Raw genomic sequence first — 16,967 nt, 5'->3', positions numbered from 1 at the left:
TATGTGGAGCATTCAGATCTCAACCTTAAAACAATATTCAACAAACTTGTAAGTATATCTTTATATTTTCACCATTTGCGTGTTATAATACATTTAGATTTTGTTATTGTTAATGTTTTTTTATTGTCTCTTTACATAGAAATTACAGATGGAACAATATGTATTCATTCTATTGCATATATTCTATGTCAATAAATGAACAGTGTTTGTCTCTTTTTAGTTTAATATTGACCAAAAATAAACACTGAAAAAGAAAATGAAAGACATCTTTCAACAATGTGACAGAGGGCTTAACTTTTGGACTCTTAGCTGTAAGACGTCCCCCAGAGCCATTCAAACTACATCAAAGTGATGAAGTAATAGATAAACAATTAAATGACAGAAAAGTTCCTGTTTTTTCATAATGTAGTATAAAAAAAAAATCTGTTTCTTTCTCTTGTGTCTACAGTAAAATAAGTAAACAAATAATTTATCTGGGCAATTAGACTGTTAGAACAATTTTTACTGTAATTTTTATACATTTATTTCTTACAATTTAAGTATCTCCTCTGTCAGTATCGCCTCTGTCAGTGCGCCCCAGGGTGGCTGTGGCTACAATGTAGCTTGCCATCACCAGTGTGTGAATGTGTGTGTGAATGGGTGGATGACTGGATATGTAAAGCGCTTTGGGGTCCTTAGGGACTAGTAAAGCGCTATATAAATACAGGCCATTTACCATTTACCATATCTAGTGTCGTATATTTTCAAAACACACGTCACAACAACTTTGAACTTCACCCCAGCATTAACAACAATAAGCTTTCATCAAATATCCCCAAACTTTAATTTATCACAAATTACCCAAAATTACCATGGACATGTCACCCGAAATCTACTTACCAGATTTTATAATTTACTTTAATTTAACCACTCCTGAGCCAATTTAAAGGTTGAGATCTTCCATTCGGCGAACAGATAATTTAGAATTCATCCAATGTGCACAAATTTGCATTTTCTTTGAACAGGCTTGTGCTTACCTTTAAATCTTTTTAGACCGGTCTCGTGTCCGCCTCATATCAGATCGCACCTTTCCGTCTGCACCTTCTGTGCTCTGCAAAAGCATGCAGTTTCCTGTCAGCCTGCGACCTAGTTTACACTCAGAGCTGGCCCTCTCTTATTAAAATACATAAAAGAATATATAATCAGCAAATAAGCACTAAGAATATATATTTATTTATTAACAATAGTAATCTTCTTTTTTTTAACATATCCCCAAAGTAAACTTTTAAAGTCATTATTTTCTGAGCTTATTCTCATTCTCAAAAGCATGTTATGTCATTCTTTAACTGATTAACACGTCAGTCAGAGAAAACTGGAAACAAATGCAAAGTAATGCAAGAGCTCTAAAGTTGGTGTTTTATTTATACCCATTTCCTTCTCTTTACAGTGAAATCAGAAATGGGCTGTTTCCCAACACTGACTCTCCTCTTCTTTGGTAAGATCCCAAATTTGTATAATGGAAATGTGTGATTTGAATTGTAAAGTTGAAAAGGAAAACAGTGTGTCAAAAAGAATTATATGTTTCATTTTATTAAAACTTTGAGGAGGTGCAAAGAGGTGAAACAATAACTTGATACTCCTTTTCCAGGCATTATATAAACCCCTAAAAATGATCTTCTAAAGCTATACCTTTGACACTGTGCATAACATGAACTACTCCCATGCAGACACTTCCTCAACTCTCACTCATAAATTTTCAGGGACAAGAACTTCACGTCTCTCTTTTATGAGCAACTGCTCTGCTCCATGTGTCTGTTTCAATGGAGAGCTGCAGAGCATACACAAACAGATATTGTGTAAATGCAAAAAAGCAGTCCAATATATTTGTTTAATATGCACACAGAAGGATATATACTGGAAGGACATATATAAAATGATTTCAAGATTCCTTACAGTGTTACAGTGTTGCCCATTGTTATTTGAACTGGAATCCATAAAAGAGCCCAAAATCAAGTCTTTCAGGAGCAACTCAGCGCTGAGTTGCTAAATTCTAACATTGTGTCTAAGCTCTGACTAAAAAGGTAAATATGCCACGGTTGAAATAAACTTGAATTATTGTTTCGTCTTCAGATAATCGAGTAGTTATGACCCATTCATGACCCCAGCAACGAAGTAAAATATGCTGTTGGGATATGTTTAAAAATAAAAATGTTTTCTATTACAAAAACTGTATGCAGATACTTAAATCCCAAATATAATGGCAAACACTGAATTCAATATTGATCATATAACATTTGGTCATTACTGCAACGTTACTGCCCTCCTTTAGCAGTTTTTATAGTAGTAGACTGGTACCCTGTGTAGCCTGTCAAAAAAAAAATTAAAAAATTATAAGGGCAAAAAGAATCTTTAATGTTTGTTTTACCCTTTTCTTGTGTGTACTGTGAGGAATCTAATACTACTTATACTATCTATTATCATTGTTAAGGATTTAGTCTCTGCTCCTGCTCAAAGTTCCCTCCTCGTAAGTACTACTACGTTGACAAAAAAATTAGCTGGAACGATGCTCAACAATACTGCAGAGAGAAGTACACAGACCTGGCCACCATTGAAAGCATGGATGATATAAGCAGGCTAAATTCATCTTTTTCCTACGACTGGGCATGGATTGGACTGCAGGATGACCCTGAATCCTGGAAGAATACGTTAGGCAATGACACCAACTCCTGGAGATGGGCAATAACTGGTGAAACGAGCAAAATTGATTACCACAACTGGGACTCTACTCAACCAGATTATTATCTTGCAAAAGAAACCTGTGTGATAATGGGTCTTGGAGGAAAGTGGTACGATAAAAACTGTGGTGAAAACAAAGCTTTTGCTTGCTACAATGGTAAGAAAATATTTTCATTCATGGATTTCACCTACTGACCTGACTACTGACTTCACCTGCATTTTTCACTGGCAGATTTGACAGAAAGCATCACTGAAGATTTGCTGTATAAAATATAAGAAAAACCTTAGCTCAAAAAGTTTGAACTTATTTGAAAACATTAAATTGATTATCCAAAACTTGTAATCATTCACTGCAATGCTAACTGATTAATATCCCTAATAAATTGAACATCTATCATCTGCCATGGATGCTTAAACACTTGCTTCATGTGTTTCCCCCTCACTGGTTCATTTTCTATCTGCTGCAGTTACAGAGCAAAACAAGAAAAACTACATGTACATCTCTACTACAAAAACTTGGACCTCTGCTCGAGAACACTGCATAAAACTAAGCATGAACTTGGCAGTGATCGAAAACAGTGAGGAGAACGCTGAGGTCAGTTCATTAAAACCAAACAGTGATGACATTTGGATCGGTCTGTACCGAGTGCCATGGACCTGGTCTGACAAGAGTCAGAGCTCCTTTAAAAACTGGCGAAGTTCCAGCCCAAATAACCCTCCGGGTAACCAGCATTGTGTGGTGGAGAATAACCTCCACGTGTGGGATGACGACATATGTACAATAAAATATGTTTTCATTTGCCATCAAGGTAAATGTTCAATAACACACACACACATAAAGAAAACTTGTCCTGACTAACCCTAACTCCTGTTTCTCAATTTGTCAAAACTTACTGTTATTTTATAACAACATGTCTCCTTCTAAGCTGCAAAGTTGAGGACGACAGTGAAGCTGAAGTTTGTGACTGATGTTGACTTAAGTGACTCTGCAACTAATGCCCAGATCCTCCAGCAGGTAAAATCCTTGTTTTTGCTTGTGGAAAAAAAAAAAGCAAACAAACAAACAAAAACTGAAAGAGCAACCTACTTATCTTTCCATTCTATCACAGCTAAGAGCCAAGCTAACAAGTCAAGGATTGACTGATTTCAAACTGCAATGGAACATTCAACCCAAGAAACAAGAGAACGAGGAGAATAGTGAAACTTAGAGAGATTTGGGGTGCTTTGGATCATTGCTCAGCCTTATAACTCAAGTGTGCTAAAGATTCAGGGCAGAAATTGATGACCAGACATTCTCCTGAAGGATTTTCTAATGTTTTAGAAAAAAATATATATATTTTTTATGTTAAACTATGACAAGTCACCCAGTTACCAAAGCATAAAAGCAGCCCCAAAGCATTAGACTACCACAACTGCTTTTTTTGATGTGATATTCTTTTTATGAAATGCTGTGTGATTGTTTTTTGCATAGCACAGTAAAAATCTCCAGAAAGTTTAACTTTCGTCTCATTAGGCTAAATGGTTTGATAAACAGTTTAATGATTTTGAAACCTTAAATACTAAATTGACCTACGGTTTTGTTTTTATCTGATATGGTTAAATGTGAAATGTCTGACTTGGTTTTGTTTGATAAACAATTTGGTGTTTCTGAAGATAAATATTAAATTGACTCTTATTTTTTGTTTGTTATCGTCAGTCAGTAGCTAAAAGAATTAACTGGTATTTGTTTTATGTTTATTTTTTGAATTTTTGATCCTTCTACTGATTTGCAATTTGTTGTTATCAGTTAACAGCTATAGAGTTAACCGCTAATTGGGTTTCTATTCTGATTCTCCCTTAAATTGATTTCTGACATCAGGAAACAGCTATAAAGTTTGGCATTTGTTTTCGTGTCTGTTTTTGAATATTGATCAGTTTAATTTGATATTGTTATCTGTCTGTAATCAGCTGAAAGCTATAGAATTTCCGGTATATGTTTCTGATCCTTGCAGTTAATCTTGAGATTAATTTTTCATTATCAGTTGGTGACAAGTTAATAGTCTTGGGGTTAGTTTTTGCTTTTACATTTGATCTTATATTTGATTTTTGTCGGACTGATAAATGTTAACAGTTCTAAATTAACTGCTATTCTGTTTATGCTGTATAATTTTCTTTGATTGACTCTTATCTGTTTAATGTATAGTTAACTGAGTGAATCAATTCCTCAATTCATTCTCATATTTGTTTTGTTCGATTCTGAAATAATTACTGTTACGTTTATTGATAAATCAAATCTTATTATGTTTGATTAATTTCTTATCAAGTCTTGTTAGAGATTCTTTTTGAGTTAATTCCTAAGCTGAATTTTGGCATGGTTGATCTCATCTTTTATTAGTTTAATACAGTGTTTTTCTTTTTTGAATTAATTACCAGCTGGGTTGAATAGCTGTGATTTTGCTTGCTTTGAATTAAAATCATTAAGTTTGCAGTTTTTATTTTCAGTATTATTTTATTGTTAAAATTGATATTTGCAGTTTTGGGAAAAGAGAAAACCATTGCTTTGTCATCGTTTCAAAATAGACATTGAGTGTCTAATTCTTAGTCATTGGTGAAGTTGAATTTCGGTTTCGGTTTCAAAGAATAAAAGAAAGACGTAATAATAATTAGACCTGGGAGTAAGGGAGCCCTTGTTCCTAGAAGAAAACAAAAACCAGATAGAAAAAAAGAAAAAGGGAGGAACTTGAACAAAAACAATAAAAAGAGAATTTAAATAAAAATGTAATGGCGAGCATTGCAATTTCACCCAGAATGGAGAATTTGGATCAATTAGAGAAATATGTCAACAATAGAGAAAATAGCTGCACTATTTAATAGCAGAGACATGTAAATACTTTGCATTACATTTTGAATCCACTACCTTAAACGAGCTCCAATTTACAGACAGAAATGTCAAAAATGTTACAACTATCCCCGGTCTCCCCTACATTTTATGGCTGCTAAGATGAACCAAATGAATGACACATTTTATTAAGCAGCATTGCAGATTGTGGAAAATCATCAATCATTCATCTTCCTCTCACCGGCAGATAGTTTCAGGTCCAAAGTATCTTATAGTTTGCCTATTGGGCAGTTTTGTACATTCAGGGATTACATATTTTTGTGTTATATTTCAATAAACCATGTGATTTCTTTTTTAAATCTCTTCAATAAAAAGATCAAAATGCATAATTTACTCATTTAATATTGCCTGTATCTAAACTGTTACACAGCCTTTGTGTCGCAGATCACAGCAATGGATTCCCCTTTATTGTGATGGATGTTCGCACTTAGGTTCCATATTTGCTGCAGTAAATACTTCCCTGGGGCAACAAATGTGTAATAATCCACGGCTGAAAATAGCCTCTTCAAATACCATTTGCTCTTGTTTAAATAACATTTGCTAATATTTTCTAAAAAAGATGTCTACATTGCATCTGTTATAGAAAATTTAACACTTGTTAAAATAATGTAAAGATTCTAACAAATAGCAATTAAAACATAAAACACACACATACACACAATTATACTGAAGTTTTAGCTTGTTACATGCACCTAATCATTGGATCTGTTTAATGATTTACTGCATCTCTTCAGTAGGCGAGACTTAGAGCTACAATCTGGTGGGGAAAGATGAAAACTGTTGAATGATCGATTTTGAACTTTGAGTTAAAACTCTGTTGTATGACTCACAGATATTAATAGCCATGACTTCACTGAAAGACCTTTGTATATTCCATCTTTTTACAAGTTTACAGCCATCACTCGTACCTGTATCATTACTAACAAATTTTAGGTCAAAACATTTTTAACTTAACCAAATGAAGTAATTCAGAGGTTATCATTGTAAATAACAGCAATTATATTGTGGAGGACAAAATGATTCCTGGTTTATTTTTGTTCTCTTTTACATTGCAACAAGCCCAGAGAGACCTAATTCTCATTGATGTCTTATTGATCAAGTATTTAGAGCAGCACCTCCTCTATCTGTTCACTGAAGCTTTAGGCAGAATCCCCTTTACACCTCTTTAGTAAGGTGAAAGCTAATTCACGCTGGGCTCAATATGCCAGCATCTCATTCTGTCAGTGGATAAATTTAAAAGCAATACATCCTTTGAAGAGAATTCGAACACCGCTGAAAGGAGGAGGACTGTTGACAGATTAATTGTTATATTTTTAGTAAAATGACACATTTTACACCTATACCTAAAATGTTTCCATTGTTCCATATTTATTGTTGTAGAAAAGAGAATTGTAAACAAACTCTTTTCATAGCATTTCTGTTTAGTTTTTTTTCCTCCTCAGAAATGATTTGTAAAAATAGACTGAACATAACACGAGCCTGAAGCAAACTAACTGCCTAATGACTGATCCATTCTGTAGCATGGAGGAGTCGGGATTTTGAAAAACAGTTTGAAGGTGTCAGCAACACATTTGTTTTCCATAATAGTTTTTATTACTGTTCATTACATCAGCAGGTACAAATTTTATCATGTTTAATGTTAATTAGTTTCTATTGGAATTCCAACAAAAGGTAAAAACTAAAAGTTAAATATAACTTTTAAAACTCTAGCTCTATAAATAAATAACTGAAAAATAACTGTAATAGTAACAAAACCTTAGATATAATATCAAGAATAGCAAAAAAACGTCCTCAGACTTAGTCAGAAATTGATTGTTCCAACCATAGAAAGAAATTCACATGCAGCATTGTGCAATATCACTTTTAAAGACAATTTCTTTTACTCCACATCAAGATTACTACTATCAAAAAAGTAATCCATTACATTATAGCCCTACTTTCAGAAACAAAATTTGTACAAATAATTATTCCATTCCATTTGTTTGTGATATTGTTCAGAGAGTTGGTAGCTCATTAAATCGACCTCTCAGTGTATTGACTTTATGTCATTACATATTTGATATTGGCAGCATCCCCTCCATCACATAATCAGGTTCCTTAATTTCACTCAGAGTGACAGCTTTAGCTAAAGGCATCATTCTCCTCCACAGGCCTCACCACCAGTGTTATGGAGCTGTACTTAGCTTGTTTGCACTTCTTCATAATTTGAAGGCATTATCAGCTGACATTCATGTTATAACCCTTGCAAAAAATAATGCAAATACTTCAATATGTAATTTCAATACTCTATATTATTTTGCTTGTGTTATTTTGTAATTTATTAAAGTCAACACCACTACTGTAAACCTTCCCAACAACAGGACACAGGCTATGAAGACTTTGCCAGGACTCAACTGAGAGGCACGAATATGCACAACATTCATTCAGGAAACTGAGACTGGCATCTTTGGTTTTCTGTCTTTTTCATTTACATTTGCTGTATGTTTAAGTTAATGCACCAGAAATACTGTGAGCCAGAAATATTAGGTTGGACTCTGGACTCAATAGATCTTGAAAAAAAGTTGAATTGTTGAAGTAGAATTGCTGCATTTTGTGTTTGGGTAGTCTGCAAAAACCTTTTATCATTGTGTGAGAGTTGGAGGCAATTAGCTGTTTATCTAATAATTTTTGTTTACTAAGGTTTAAAGTTAGAAAAAAGGAATGTTAAACAACCTTAAATTACATTGAGCAGAACACTGCCTCTGCATTGCAGGTTTTAACACCAGGCAACTACAAAGAAATATTACTTGGATGTTTGTAAGTATGTGGGGGAGGAGGAAAAAACAAAAGTTCATTTTAGTTACGACTGCCTGAAATGTTGTTAAATGATGTTTTCAGTAGGTGAAGCAGGCTGGCGAGATGAAAACACCACAAGGCATGACAGTTCTGTAGGTACCACCATAATGTAAAAGGGACAAGAATGTGTGAAATGTGTCCTATGTGGTCCCTACCTTGGTTTCAACCCTTGCAGCAAGTTGAATGCTTGGCCACATCCCTTTCAGCAGTCATGTCACAGTAAGTGTTTTGATTTTAACAGCTGCTGGAGGTTAAAGTGAGATCAGTTAAAATGTTTGAAGCCACAGAAATCAGCACTATCTGCAACAGAAGAAACAGATGTTTCCAGCTCTGTGGGATTTTGCTCATTTTGATCTTTTTTCAAAAACTGTAATTAATCTGGTGATTTCATGGGGCAGTAATGTGAATTACAACCCCATCAAAATGAACTACACAAAGTTTTTTGTGTCTGGATCGTAATCTATAAGTTTGCATTATACGTTAAGCGCACATAAACACATATTTGCCTACAGTGTATGTACTGGTCCAACTACTTGCACAAGTACATACAACATATGTTGCTTAGTTATGGCGTTTCATGTATGCCCTGCCTGCTAGCATCTTGCACACTGCTGTTATGTGCTGGATTGTTTCAGGGGCATCTTTACACAGCACATGGGATCTTGCCTGGTGTGATGAACTCCAGCCTTTATAGATCTTGTGCTCAGAGCTTGCCTCTGTGGAACCTTCTGGCTAACAGAAGGCCGGACAGTCCTGATCCTTAAGGACCCCCAGAAGGGACCGGCCCCATCCAACTACCGGCGAAGTGATTGAAGCTTTCTAACATCTTGCTGCATGTAGAAAGTGATCTGAGCTTCATCTCATCTCCTTCTTTTACACAACATCACTGTTGGTCTTCTAGTCAAGTATGTCACAGTGACTTATTGGATGCGTGTTACCAGCTAATTTGTCTTATGATTTACATATGAAAATAAAGTCGAAGACTGACTGACTGACTGAAGGGTGGCCAATTCATCGTCTGCATTCATATGTGGAGCATTCAGATCTCAACCTTAAAACAAGGTTGAGATAATCGAGTAGTTATGACCCATTCATGACCCCAGCAACGAAGTAAAATATGCTGTTGGGATATGTTTAAAAATAAAAATGTTTTCTATTACAAAAACTGTATGCAGATACTTAAATCCCAAATATAATGGCAAACACTGAATTCAATATTGATCATATAACATTTGGTCATTACTGCAACGTTACTGCCCTCCTTTAGCAGTTTTTATAGTAGTAGACTGGTACCCTGTGTAGCCTGTCAAAAAAAAAATTAAAAAATTATAAGGGCAAAAAGAATCTTTAATGTTTGTTTTACCCTTTTCTTGTGTGTACTGTGAGGAATCTAATCCTACTTATACTATCTATTATCATTGTTAAGGATTTAGTCTCTGCTCCTGCTCAAAGTTCCCTCCTCGTAAGTACTACTACGTTGACAAAAAAATTAGCTGGAACGATGCTCAACAATACTGCAGAGAGAAGTACACAGACCTGGCCACCATTGAAAGCATGGATGATATAAGCAGGCTAAATTCATCTTTTTCCTACGACTGGGCATGGATTGGACTGCAGGATGACCCTGAATCCTGGAAGAATACGTTAGGCAATGACACCAACTCCTGGAGATGGGCAATAACTGGTGAAACGAGCAAAATTGATTACCACAACTGGGACTCTACTCAACCAGATTATTATCTTGCAAAAGAAACCTGTGTGATAATGGGTCTTGGAGGAAAGTGGTACGATAAAAACTGTGGTGAAAACAAAACTTTTGCTTGCTACAATGGTAAGAAAATATTTTCATTCATGGATTTCACCTACTGACCTGACTACTGACTTCACCTGCATTTTTCACTGGCAGATTTGACAGAAAGCATCACTGAAGATTTGCTGTATAAAATATAAGAAAAACCTTAGCTCAAAAAGTTTGAACTTATTTGAAAACATTAAATTGATTATCCAAAACTTGTAATCATTCACTGCAATGCTAACTGATTAATATCCCTAATAAATTGAACATCTATCATCTGCCATGGATGCTTAAACACTTGCTTCATGTGTTTCCCCCTCACTGGTTCATTTTCTATCTGCTGCAGTTACAGAGCAAAACAAGAAAAACTACATGTACATCTCTACTACAAAAACTTGGACCTCTGCTCGAGAACACTGCATAAAACTAAGCATGAACTTGGCAGTGATCGAAAACAGTGAGGAGAACGCTGAGGTCAGTTCATTAAAACCAAACAGTGATGACATTTGGATCGGTCTGTACCGAGTGCCATGGACCTGGTCTGACAAGAGTCAGAGCTCCTTTAAAAACTGGCGAAGTTCCAGCCCAAATAACCCTCCGGGTAACCAGCATTGTGTGGTGGAGAATAACCTCCACGTGTGGGATGACGACATATGTACAATAAAATATGTTTTCATTTGCCATCAAGGTAAATGTTCAATAACACACACACACACATAAAGAAAACTTGTCCTGACTAACCCTAACTCCTGTTTCTCAATTTGTCAAAACTTACTGTTATTTTATAACAACATGTCTCCTTCTAAGTTGCAAAGTTGAGGACGACAGTGAAGCTGAAGTCTGTGACTGATGTTGACTTAAGTGACTCTGCAACTAATGCCCAGATCCTCCAGCAGGTAAAATCCTTGTTTTTGCTTCTGGAAAAAAAAAAAAGCAAACAAACAAACAAAAACTGAAAGAGCAACCTACTTATCTTTCCATTCTATCACAGCTAAGAGCCAAGCTAACAAGTCAAGGATTGACTGATTTCAAACTGCAATGGAACATTCAACCCAAGAAACAAGAGAACGAGGAGAATAGTGAAACTTAGAGAGATTTGGGGTGCTTTGGATCATTGCTCAGCCTTATAACTCAAGTGTGCTAAAGATTCAGGGCAGAAATTGATGACCAGACATTCTCCTGAAGGATTTTCTAATGTTTTAGAAAAAAATATATATATTTTTTTATGTTAAACTATGACAAGTCACCCAGTTACCAAAGCATAAAAGCAGCCCCAAAGCATTAGACTACCACAACTGCTTTTTTTGATGTGATATTCTTTTTATGAAATGCTGTGTGATTGTTTTTTGCATAGCACAGTAAAAATCTCCAGAAAGTTTAACTTTCGTCTCATTAGGCTAAATGGTTTGATAAACAGTTTAATGATTTTGAAACCTTAAATACTAAATTGACCTACGGTTTTGTTTTTATCTGATATGGTTAAATGTGAAATGTCTGACTTGGTTTTGTTTGATAAACAATTTGGTGTTTCTGAAGATAAATATTAAATTGACTCTTATTTTTTGTTTGTTATCGTCAGTCAGTAGCTAAAAGAATTAACTGGTATTTGTTTTATGTTTATTTTTTGAATTTTTGATCCTTCTACTGATTTGCAATTTGTTGTTATCAGTTAACAGCTATAGAGTTAACCGCTAATTGGGTTTCTATTCTGATTCTCCCTTAAATTGATTTCTGACATCAGGAAACAGCTATAAAGTTTGGCATTTGTTTTCGTGTCTGTTTTTGAATATTGATCAGTTTAATTTGATATTGTTATCTGTCTGTAATCAGCTGAAAGCTATAGAATTTCCGGTATATGTTTCTGATCCTTGCAGTTAATCTTGAGATTAATTTTTCATTATCAGTTGGTGACAAGTTAATAGTCTTGGGGTTAGTTTTTGCTTTTACATTTGATCTTATATTTGATTTTTGTCGGACTGATAAATGTTAACAGTTCTAAATTAACTGCTATTCTGTTTATGCTGTATAATTTTCTTTGATTGACTCTTATCTGTTTAATGTATAGTTAACTGAGTGAATCAATTCCTCAATTCATTCTCATATTTGTTTTGTTCGATTCTGAAATAATTACTGTTACGTTTATTGATAAATCAAATCTTATTATGTTTGATTAATTTCTTATCAAGTCTTGTTAGAGATTCTTTTTGAGTTAATTCCTAAGCTGAATTTTGGCATGGTTGATCTCATCTTTTATTAGTTTAATACAGTGTTTTTCTTTTTTGAATTAATTACCAGCTGGGTTGAATAGCTGTGATTTTGCTTGCTTTGAATTAAAATCATTAAGTTTGCAGTTTTTATTTTCAGTATTATTTTATTGTTAAAATTGATATTTGCAGTTTTGGGAAAAGAGAAAACCATTGCTTTGTCATCGTTTCAAAATAGACATTGAGTGTCTAATTCTTAGTCATTGGTGAAGTTGAATTTCGGTTTCGGTTTCAAAGAATAAAAGAAAGACGTAATAATAATTAGACCTGGGAGTAAGGGAGCCCTTGTTCCTAGAAGAAAACAAAAACCAGATAGAAAAAAAGAAAAAGGGAGGAACTTGAACAAAAACAATAAAAAGAGAATTTAAATAAAAATGTAATGGCGAGCATTGCAATTTCACCCAGAATGGAGAATTTGGATCAATTAGAGAAATATGTCAACAATAGAGAAAATAGCTGCACTATTTAATAGCAGAGACATGTAAATACTTTGCATTACATTTTGAATCCACTACCTTAAACGAGCTCCAATTTACAGACAGAAATGTCAAAAATGTTACAACTATCCCCGGTCTCCCCTACATTTTATGGCTGCTAAGATGAACCAAATGAATGACACATTTTATTAAGCAGCATTGCAGATTGTGGAAAATCATCAATCATTCATCTTCCTCTCACCGGCAGATAGTTTCAGGTCCAAAGTATCTTATAGTTTGCCTATTGGGCAGTTTTGTACATTCAGGGATTACATATTTTTGTGTTATATTTCAATAAACCATGTGATTTCTTTTTTAAATCTCTTCAATAAAAAGATCAAAATGCATAATTTACTCATTTAATATTGCCTGTATCTAAACTGTTACACAGCCTTTGTGTCGCAGATCACAGCAATGGATTCCCCTTTATTGTGATGGATGTTCGCACTTAGGTTCCATATTTGCTGCAGTAAATACTTCCCTGGGGCAACAAATGTGTAATAATCCACGGCTGAAAATAGCCTCTTCAAATACCATTTGCTCTTGTTTAAATAACATTTGCTAATATTTTCTAAAAAAGATGTCTACATTGCATCTGTTATAGAAAATTTAACACTTGTTAAAATAATGTAAAGATTCTAACAAATAGCAATTAAAACATAAAACACACACATACACACAATTATACTGAAGTTTTAGCTTGTTACATGCACCTAATCATTGGATCTGTTTAATGATTTACTGCATCTCTTCAGTAGGCGAGACTTAGAGCTACAATCTGGTGGGGAAAGATGAAAACTGTTGAATGATCGATTTTGAACTTTGAGTTAAAACTCTGTTGTATGACTCACAGATATTAATAGCCATGACTTCACTGAAAGACCTTTGTATATTCCATCTTTTTACAAGTTTACAGCCATCACTCGTACCTGTATCATTACTAACAAATTTTAGGTCAAAACATTTTTAACTTAACCAAATGAAGTAATTCAGAGGTTATCATTGTAAATAACAGCAATTATATTGTGGAGGACAAAATGATTCCTGGTTTATTTTTGTTCTCTTTTACATTGCAACAAGCCCAGAGAGACCTAATTCTCATTGATGTCTTATTGATCAAGTATTTAGAGCAGCACCTCCTCTATCTGTTCACTGAAGCTTTAGGCAGAATCCCCTTTACACCTCTTTAGTAAGGTGAAAGCTAATTCACGCTGGGCTCAATATGCCAGCATCTCATTCTGTCAGTGGATAAATTTAAAAGCAATACATCCTTTGAAGAGAATTCGAACACCGCTGAAAGGAGGAGGACTGTTGACAGATTAATTGTTATATTTTTAGTAAAATGACACATTTTACACCTATACCTAAAATGTTTCCATTGTTCCATATTTATTGTTGTAGAAAAGAGAATTGTAAACAAACTCTTTTCATAGCATTTCTGTTTAGTTTTTTTTCCTCCTCAGAAATGATTTGTAAAAATAGACTGAACATAACACGAGCCTGAAGCAAACTAACTGCCTAATGACTGATCCATTCTGTAGCATGGAGGAGTCGGGATTTTGAAAAACAGTTTGAAGGTGTCAGCAACACATTTGTTTTCCATAATAGTTAGTGTGAATGCTTGAAAAGCATTCACAGTATTGTTATTCTAATCTTTATTATTATTATTAGTGTGAATGCTTGAAAAGCATTCACAGTATTGTTCTTCTAATCTTTATTCTATTTTATTATTATGGATTCCGTACGTTTTTTGTAATCTATCTCCTTCAAAACCGTTCAACTTAGAAAAACCATTCAAACACCATTAGATTCCTATTCTTTTGGACATGACTGCTTCTATTTTTCTCATTTTTAACATTTATATTTTTAATTTTATTCAAGTTTTTTCAACAAAAATTTCCAATGTATTTCAATGGGGAGACCCTTCAAATTCTCATTCAACTTCCTCCTCTTTAAACTGTATCTACTTCCACATACATTGACATAGAGCCACCATTCAAACTTTAAAACGAAGACAAGACATTCAACTATTCAACTTGTATTTATCTTTTCAATATCTATTATACTTTTTCTTCAGTTCCAGTTTAAGTTTCATGATGTTTTTTCACCCGTTTCAGAGTTTATAATGGGTGTGTATGGGACGGAATGTTGGGGCTAGAGTGAGACAGCTCAACTGCTAGAGTGAGAGGAGCAAAAAAATTAATCTTAAAATCTTTTTTAAAACTGCTGCTGTGTCCACAGCGTTTGCTCTACAGGTATGATTTTACCCTCAAAACGTAGCCATGGCTGTCCTCTTTCATCCAATGTGTTTACTATTGTCCTAGGTGTTACGGTTCTTTCATAAATGTCACCAATGCACAGCCTCCTCCCTCCAACTCTTCCATAGACTCTAATGTTAAAATGGCTCAGAAGGTTCGTTTGAAAATCAGAAGAGCATGGTGTCTTTACACTGTCACCACGTCCATATAATAAACTCCACAGGCATGAAAACTGAGAATTTGGTAGACTAGACATGGCTGTCGCTCACGGTGAAAGAATTTTGTCAGTACGACTTTTACTTTTCATTTGGGAACGATTTGTTTCGGCCTGACTTTTCTGTTCATTTTAAGCAGCAAAAGTGAGGCGCATGTCTGTGTACGTGTGTATGGAGCCATTGGGTGCGGTCACTATAGCAACCAGGCTCACACCTGCCTGCTTAACGAGCTCTGCCTGCCACTGTGCCAAGATTCATCTTAAGCACTTCTCTTTCAACTGCTGCTGTGTCCACAGTGTTACAGCCATCATTTTACCCTCAAATTGTCGCCATTATTGTTCTCTTTCCAACACCGTGTCTTTCAAAGCTCAGGCATTTAAACTTTTTAAACTGTGTGGATCAAAGTGGAGGGATCACATTTGAGTCATTCAGTGATTCAAAGAATATGACCTTTTGATATTCATTCAGATGTTTTCTGACTCTAAATGTTCTTTTCTCATTTCTTAGGGTTTTCTAATTTACATTTAAAACATTTTCAGTTTTTTTCCAACTCCTTCTGTGTAACCTTCAGCTTTTAGCAGTTCAGCACCTTTGTTTTCAGGTTAAATTCGGGTTTTTTTTGTTTTTTTTTAATCTCATTCAATATTTTTTAACTCAAAATTCAGCAATTAATTCATTTCAGTGCATACATTCAGATTCAAGCATTCACACTGCAGTTTCTTCAGAAAATGCACTTTCTAGTTATTATTAGTGTGAATGCTTGAAAAGCATTCACAGTATTGTTCTTCTAATCTTTATTATTATATATTCCGTACGTTTTTTGGCATCTAACTCCTTCAAAACCGTTCAACTTAGAAAAACCATTCAAACATCATTAGATTCCTATTCTTTTGGACATGACTGCTTCTACTTTTCTCATTTTTAACATTTATATTTTTAATTTTATACAACTTTATTCAACAAAAATTTCCCATGTATTTCAATGGGGAGACCCTTCAAATTCTCATTCAACTTACTCATTTTTAAACTCTTACTACTTCCACATACATTGACATAGAGCCACCATTCAAACTTTAAAACGAAGACAAGACATTCAACTATTCAACTTGTATTTATCTTTTCAATATCTATTATACTTTTTCTTCAGTTCCAGTTTAAGTTTCATGATGTTTTTTCACCCGTTTCAAAATTTATAATGGGTGTGTATGGGACGGAATGTTGGGGCTAGAGTGAGACAGCTCAACTGCTAGAGTGAGAGGAGCAAAAAAATTAATCTTAAAATCTTTTTTAAAACTGCTGCTGTGTCCGCAGCGTTTGCTCTACAGGTATGATTTTACCCTCAAAACGTAGCCATGGTTGTCCTCTTTCATCCAATGTGTTTACTATTGTACTAGGTGTTATGGTTCTTTCATAAATGTCACCAATGCACAGCCTCCTCCCTCCAACTCTTCCATAGACTCTAATGTTAAAATGGCTCAGAAGGTTCGTTTGAAAATCAGAAGAGCATGGTGTCTTTCCACTGTCACCACGT

The 16,967-nt window shown here is 34.6% G+C and overlaps 2 protein-coding genes across 3 annotated transcripts; both read left to right on the top strand.

The window, feature by feature from the left end:
• On the top strand, positions 1 to 5,923 carry LOC147319573 (macrophage mannose receptor 1-like). 2 transcript variants are annotated; one of them, XR_015131419.1, is made up of 5 exons: positions 1 to 48; positions 1,427 to 1,474; positions 2,468 to 2,872; positions 3,183 to 3,730; positions 3,825 to 5,923. XR_015131419.1 is itself a non-coding variant. In XM_086310062.1 (5 exons), exons 2-5 carry the CDS (start codon positions 1,438 to 1,440, stop codon positions 3,857 to 3,859), a joined length of 1,002 nt encoding a protein of 333 aa, XP_086166188.1. In that variant the 5' UTR covers positions 1 to 48; positions 1,427 to 1,437; the 3' UTR covers positions 3,860 to 5,923. The 2 variants fall into 2 exon arrangements, 1 of the variants encoding a protein (XP_086166188.1); XM_086310062.1 differs by having other exon boundaries at positions 3,183 to 3,524; positions 3,642 to 5,923.
• Positions 5,924 to 8,491: 2,568 nt separating this feature from the next.
• LOC147319572 (macrophage mannose receptor 1-like) lies at positions 8,492 to 13,314 on the top strand. Its single transcript, XM_086309805.1, has 5 exons — positions 8,492 to 8,507; positions 9,855 to 10,259; positions 10,570 to 10,911; positions 11,031 to 11,119; positions 11,215 to 13,314. Exons 1-5 carry the CDS (start codon positions 8,492 to 8,494, stop codon positions 11,311 to 11,313), a joined length of 951 nt encoding a protein of 316 aa, XP_086165931.1. The 3' UTR covers positions 11,314 to 13,314.
• Positions 13,315 to 16,967: the final 3,653 nt, after the last annotated feature.

Source organism: Aulonocara sp. 'chitande type north' Nkhata Bay, linkage group LG11 (genome assembly GCF_057382095.1).
Source record: "Aulonocara sp. 'chitande type north' Nkhata Bay isolate Kocher_YH1m ecotype deep benthic linkage group LG11, A_spYH_male_GT1.1, whole genome shotgun sequence".
NCBI classification, from domain to species: Eukaryota; Metazoa; Chordata; class Actinopteri; order Cichliformes; family Cichlidae; genus Aulonocara; species Aulonocara sp. 'chitande type north' Nkhata Bay.
The sequence above is the reverse complement of the archived record's forward strand: the minus strand, read 5'-3'. Positions and strand labels throughout refer to the sequence as shown.

Excerpts from the sequence above, each read along its gene's own strand:
- LOC147319573 (XM_086310062.1), top strand. The coding sequence starts at position 1,438 with ATGGGCTGTTTCCCAACACTGACTCTCCTCTTCTTTG. Across the intron at positions 2,873-3,182 it reads AGCTTTTGCTTGCTACAATG|TTACAGAGCAAAACAAGAAA; the intron begins GTAAGAAAATAT and ends TATCTGCTGCAG. Across the intron at positions 3,525-3,641 it reads TGTTTTCATTTGCCATCAAG|CTGCAAAGTTGAGGACGACA; the intron begins GTAAATGTTCAA and ends TCTCCTTCTAAG.
- LOC147319572 (XM_086309805.1), top strand. Across the intron at positions 10,912-11,030 it reads TGTTTTCATTTGCCATCAAG|TTGCAAAGTTGAGGACGACA; the intron begins GTAAATGTTCAA and ends TCTCCTTCTAAG. Across the intron at positions 11,120-11,214 it reads ATGCCCAGATCCTCCAGCAG|CTAAGAGCCAAGCTAACAAG; the intron begins GTAAAATCCTTG and ends ATTCTATCACAG.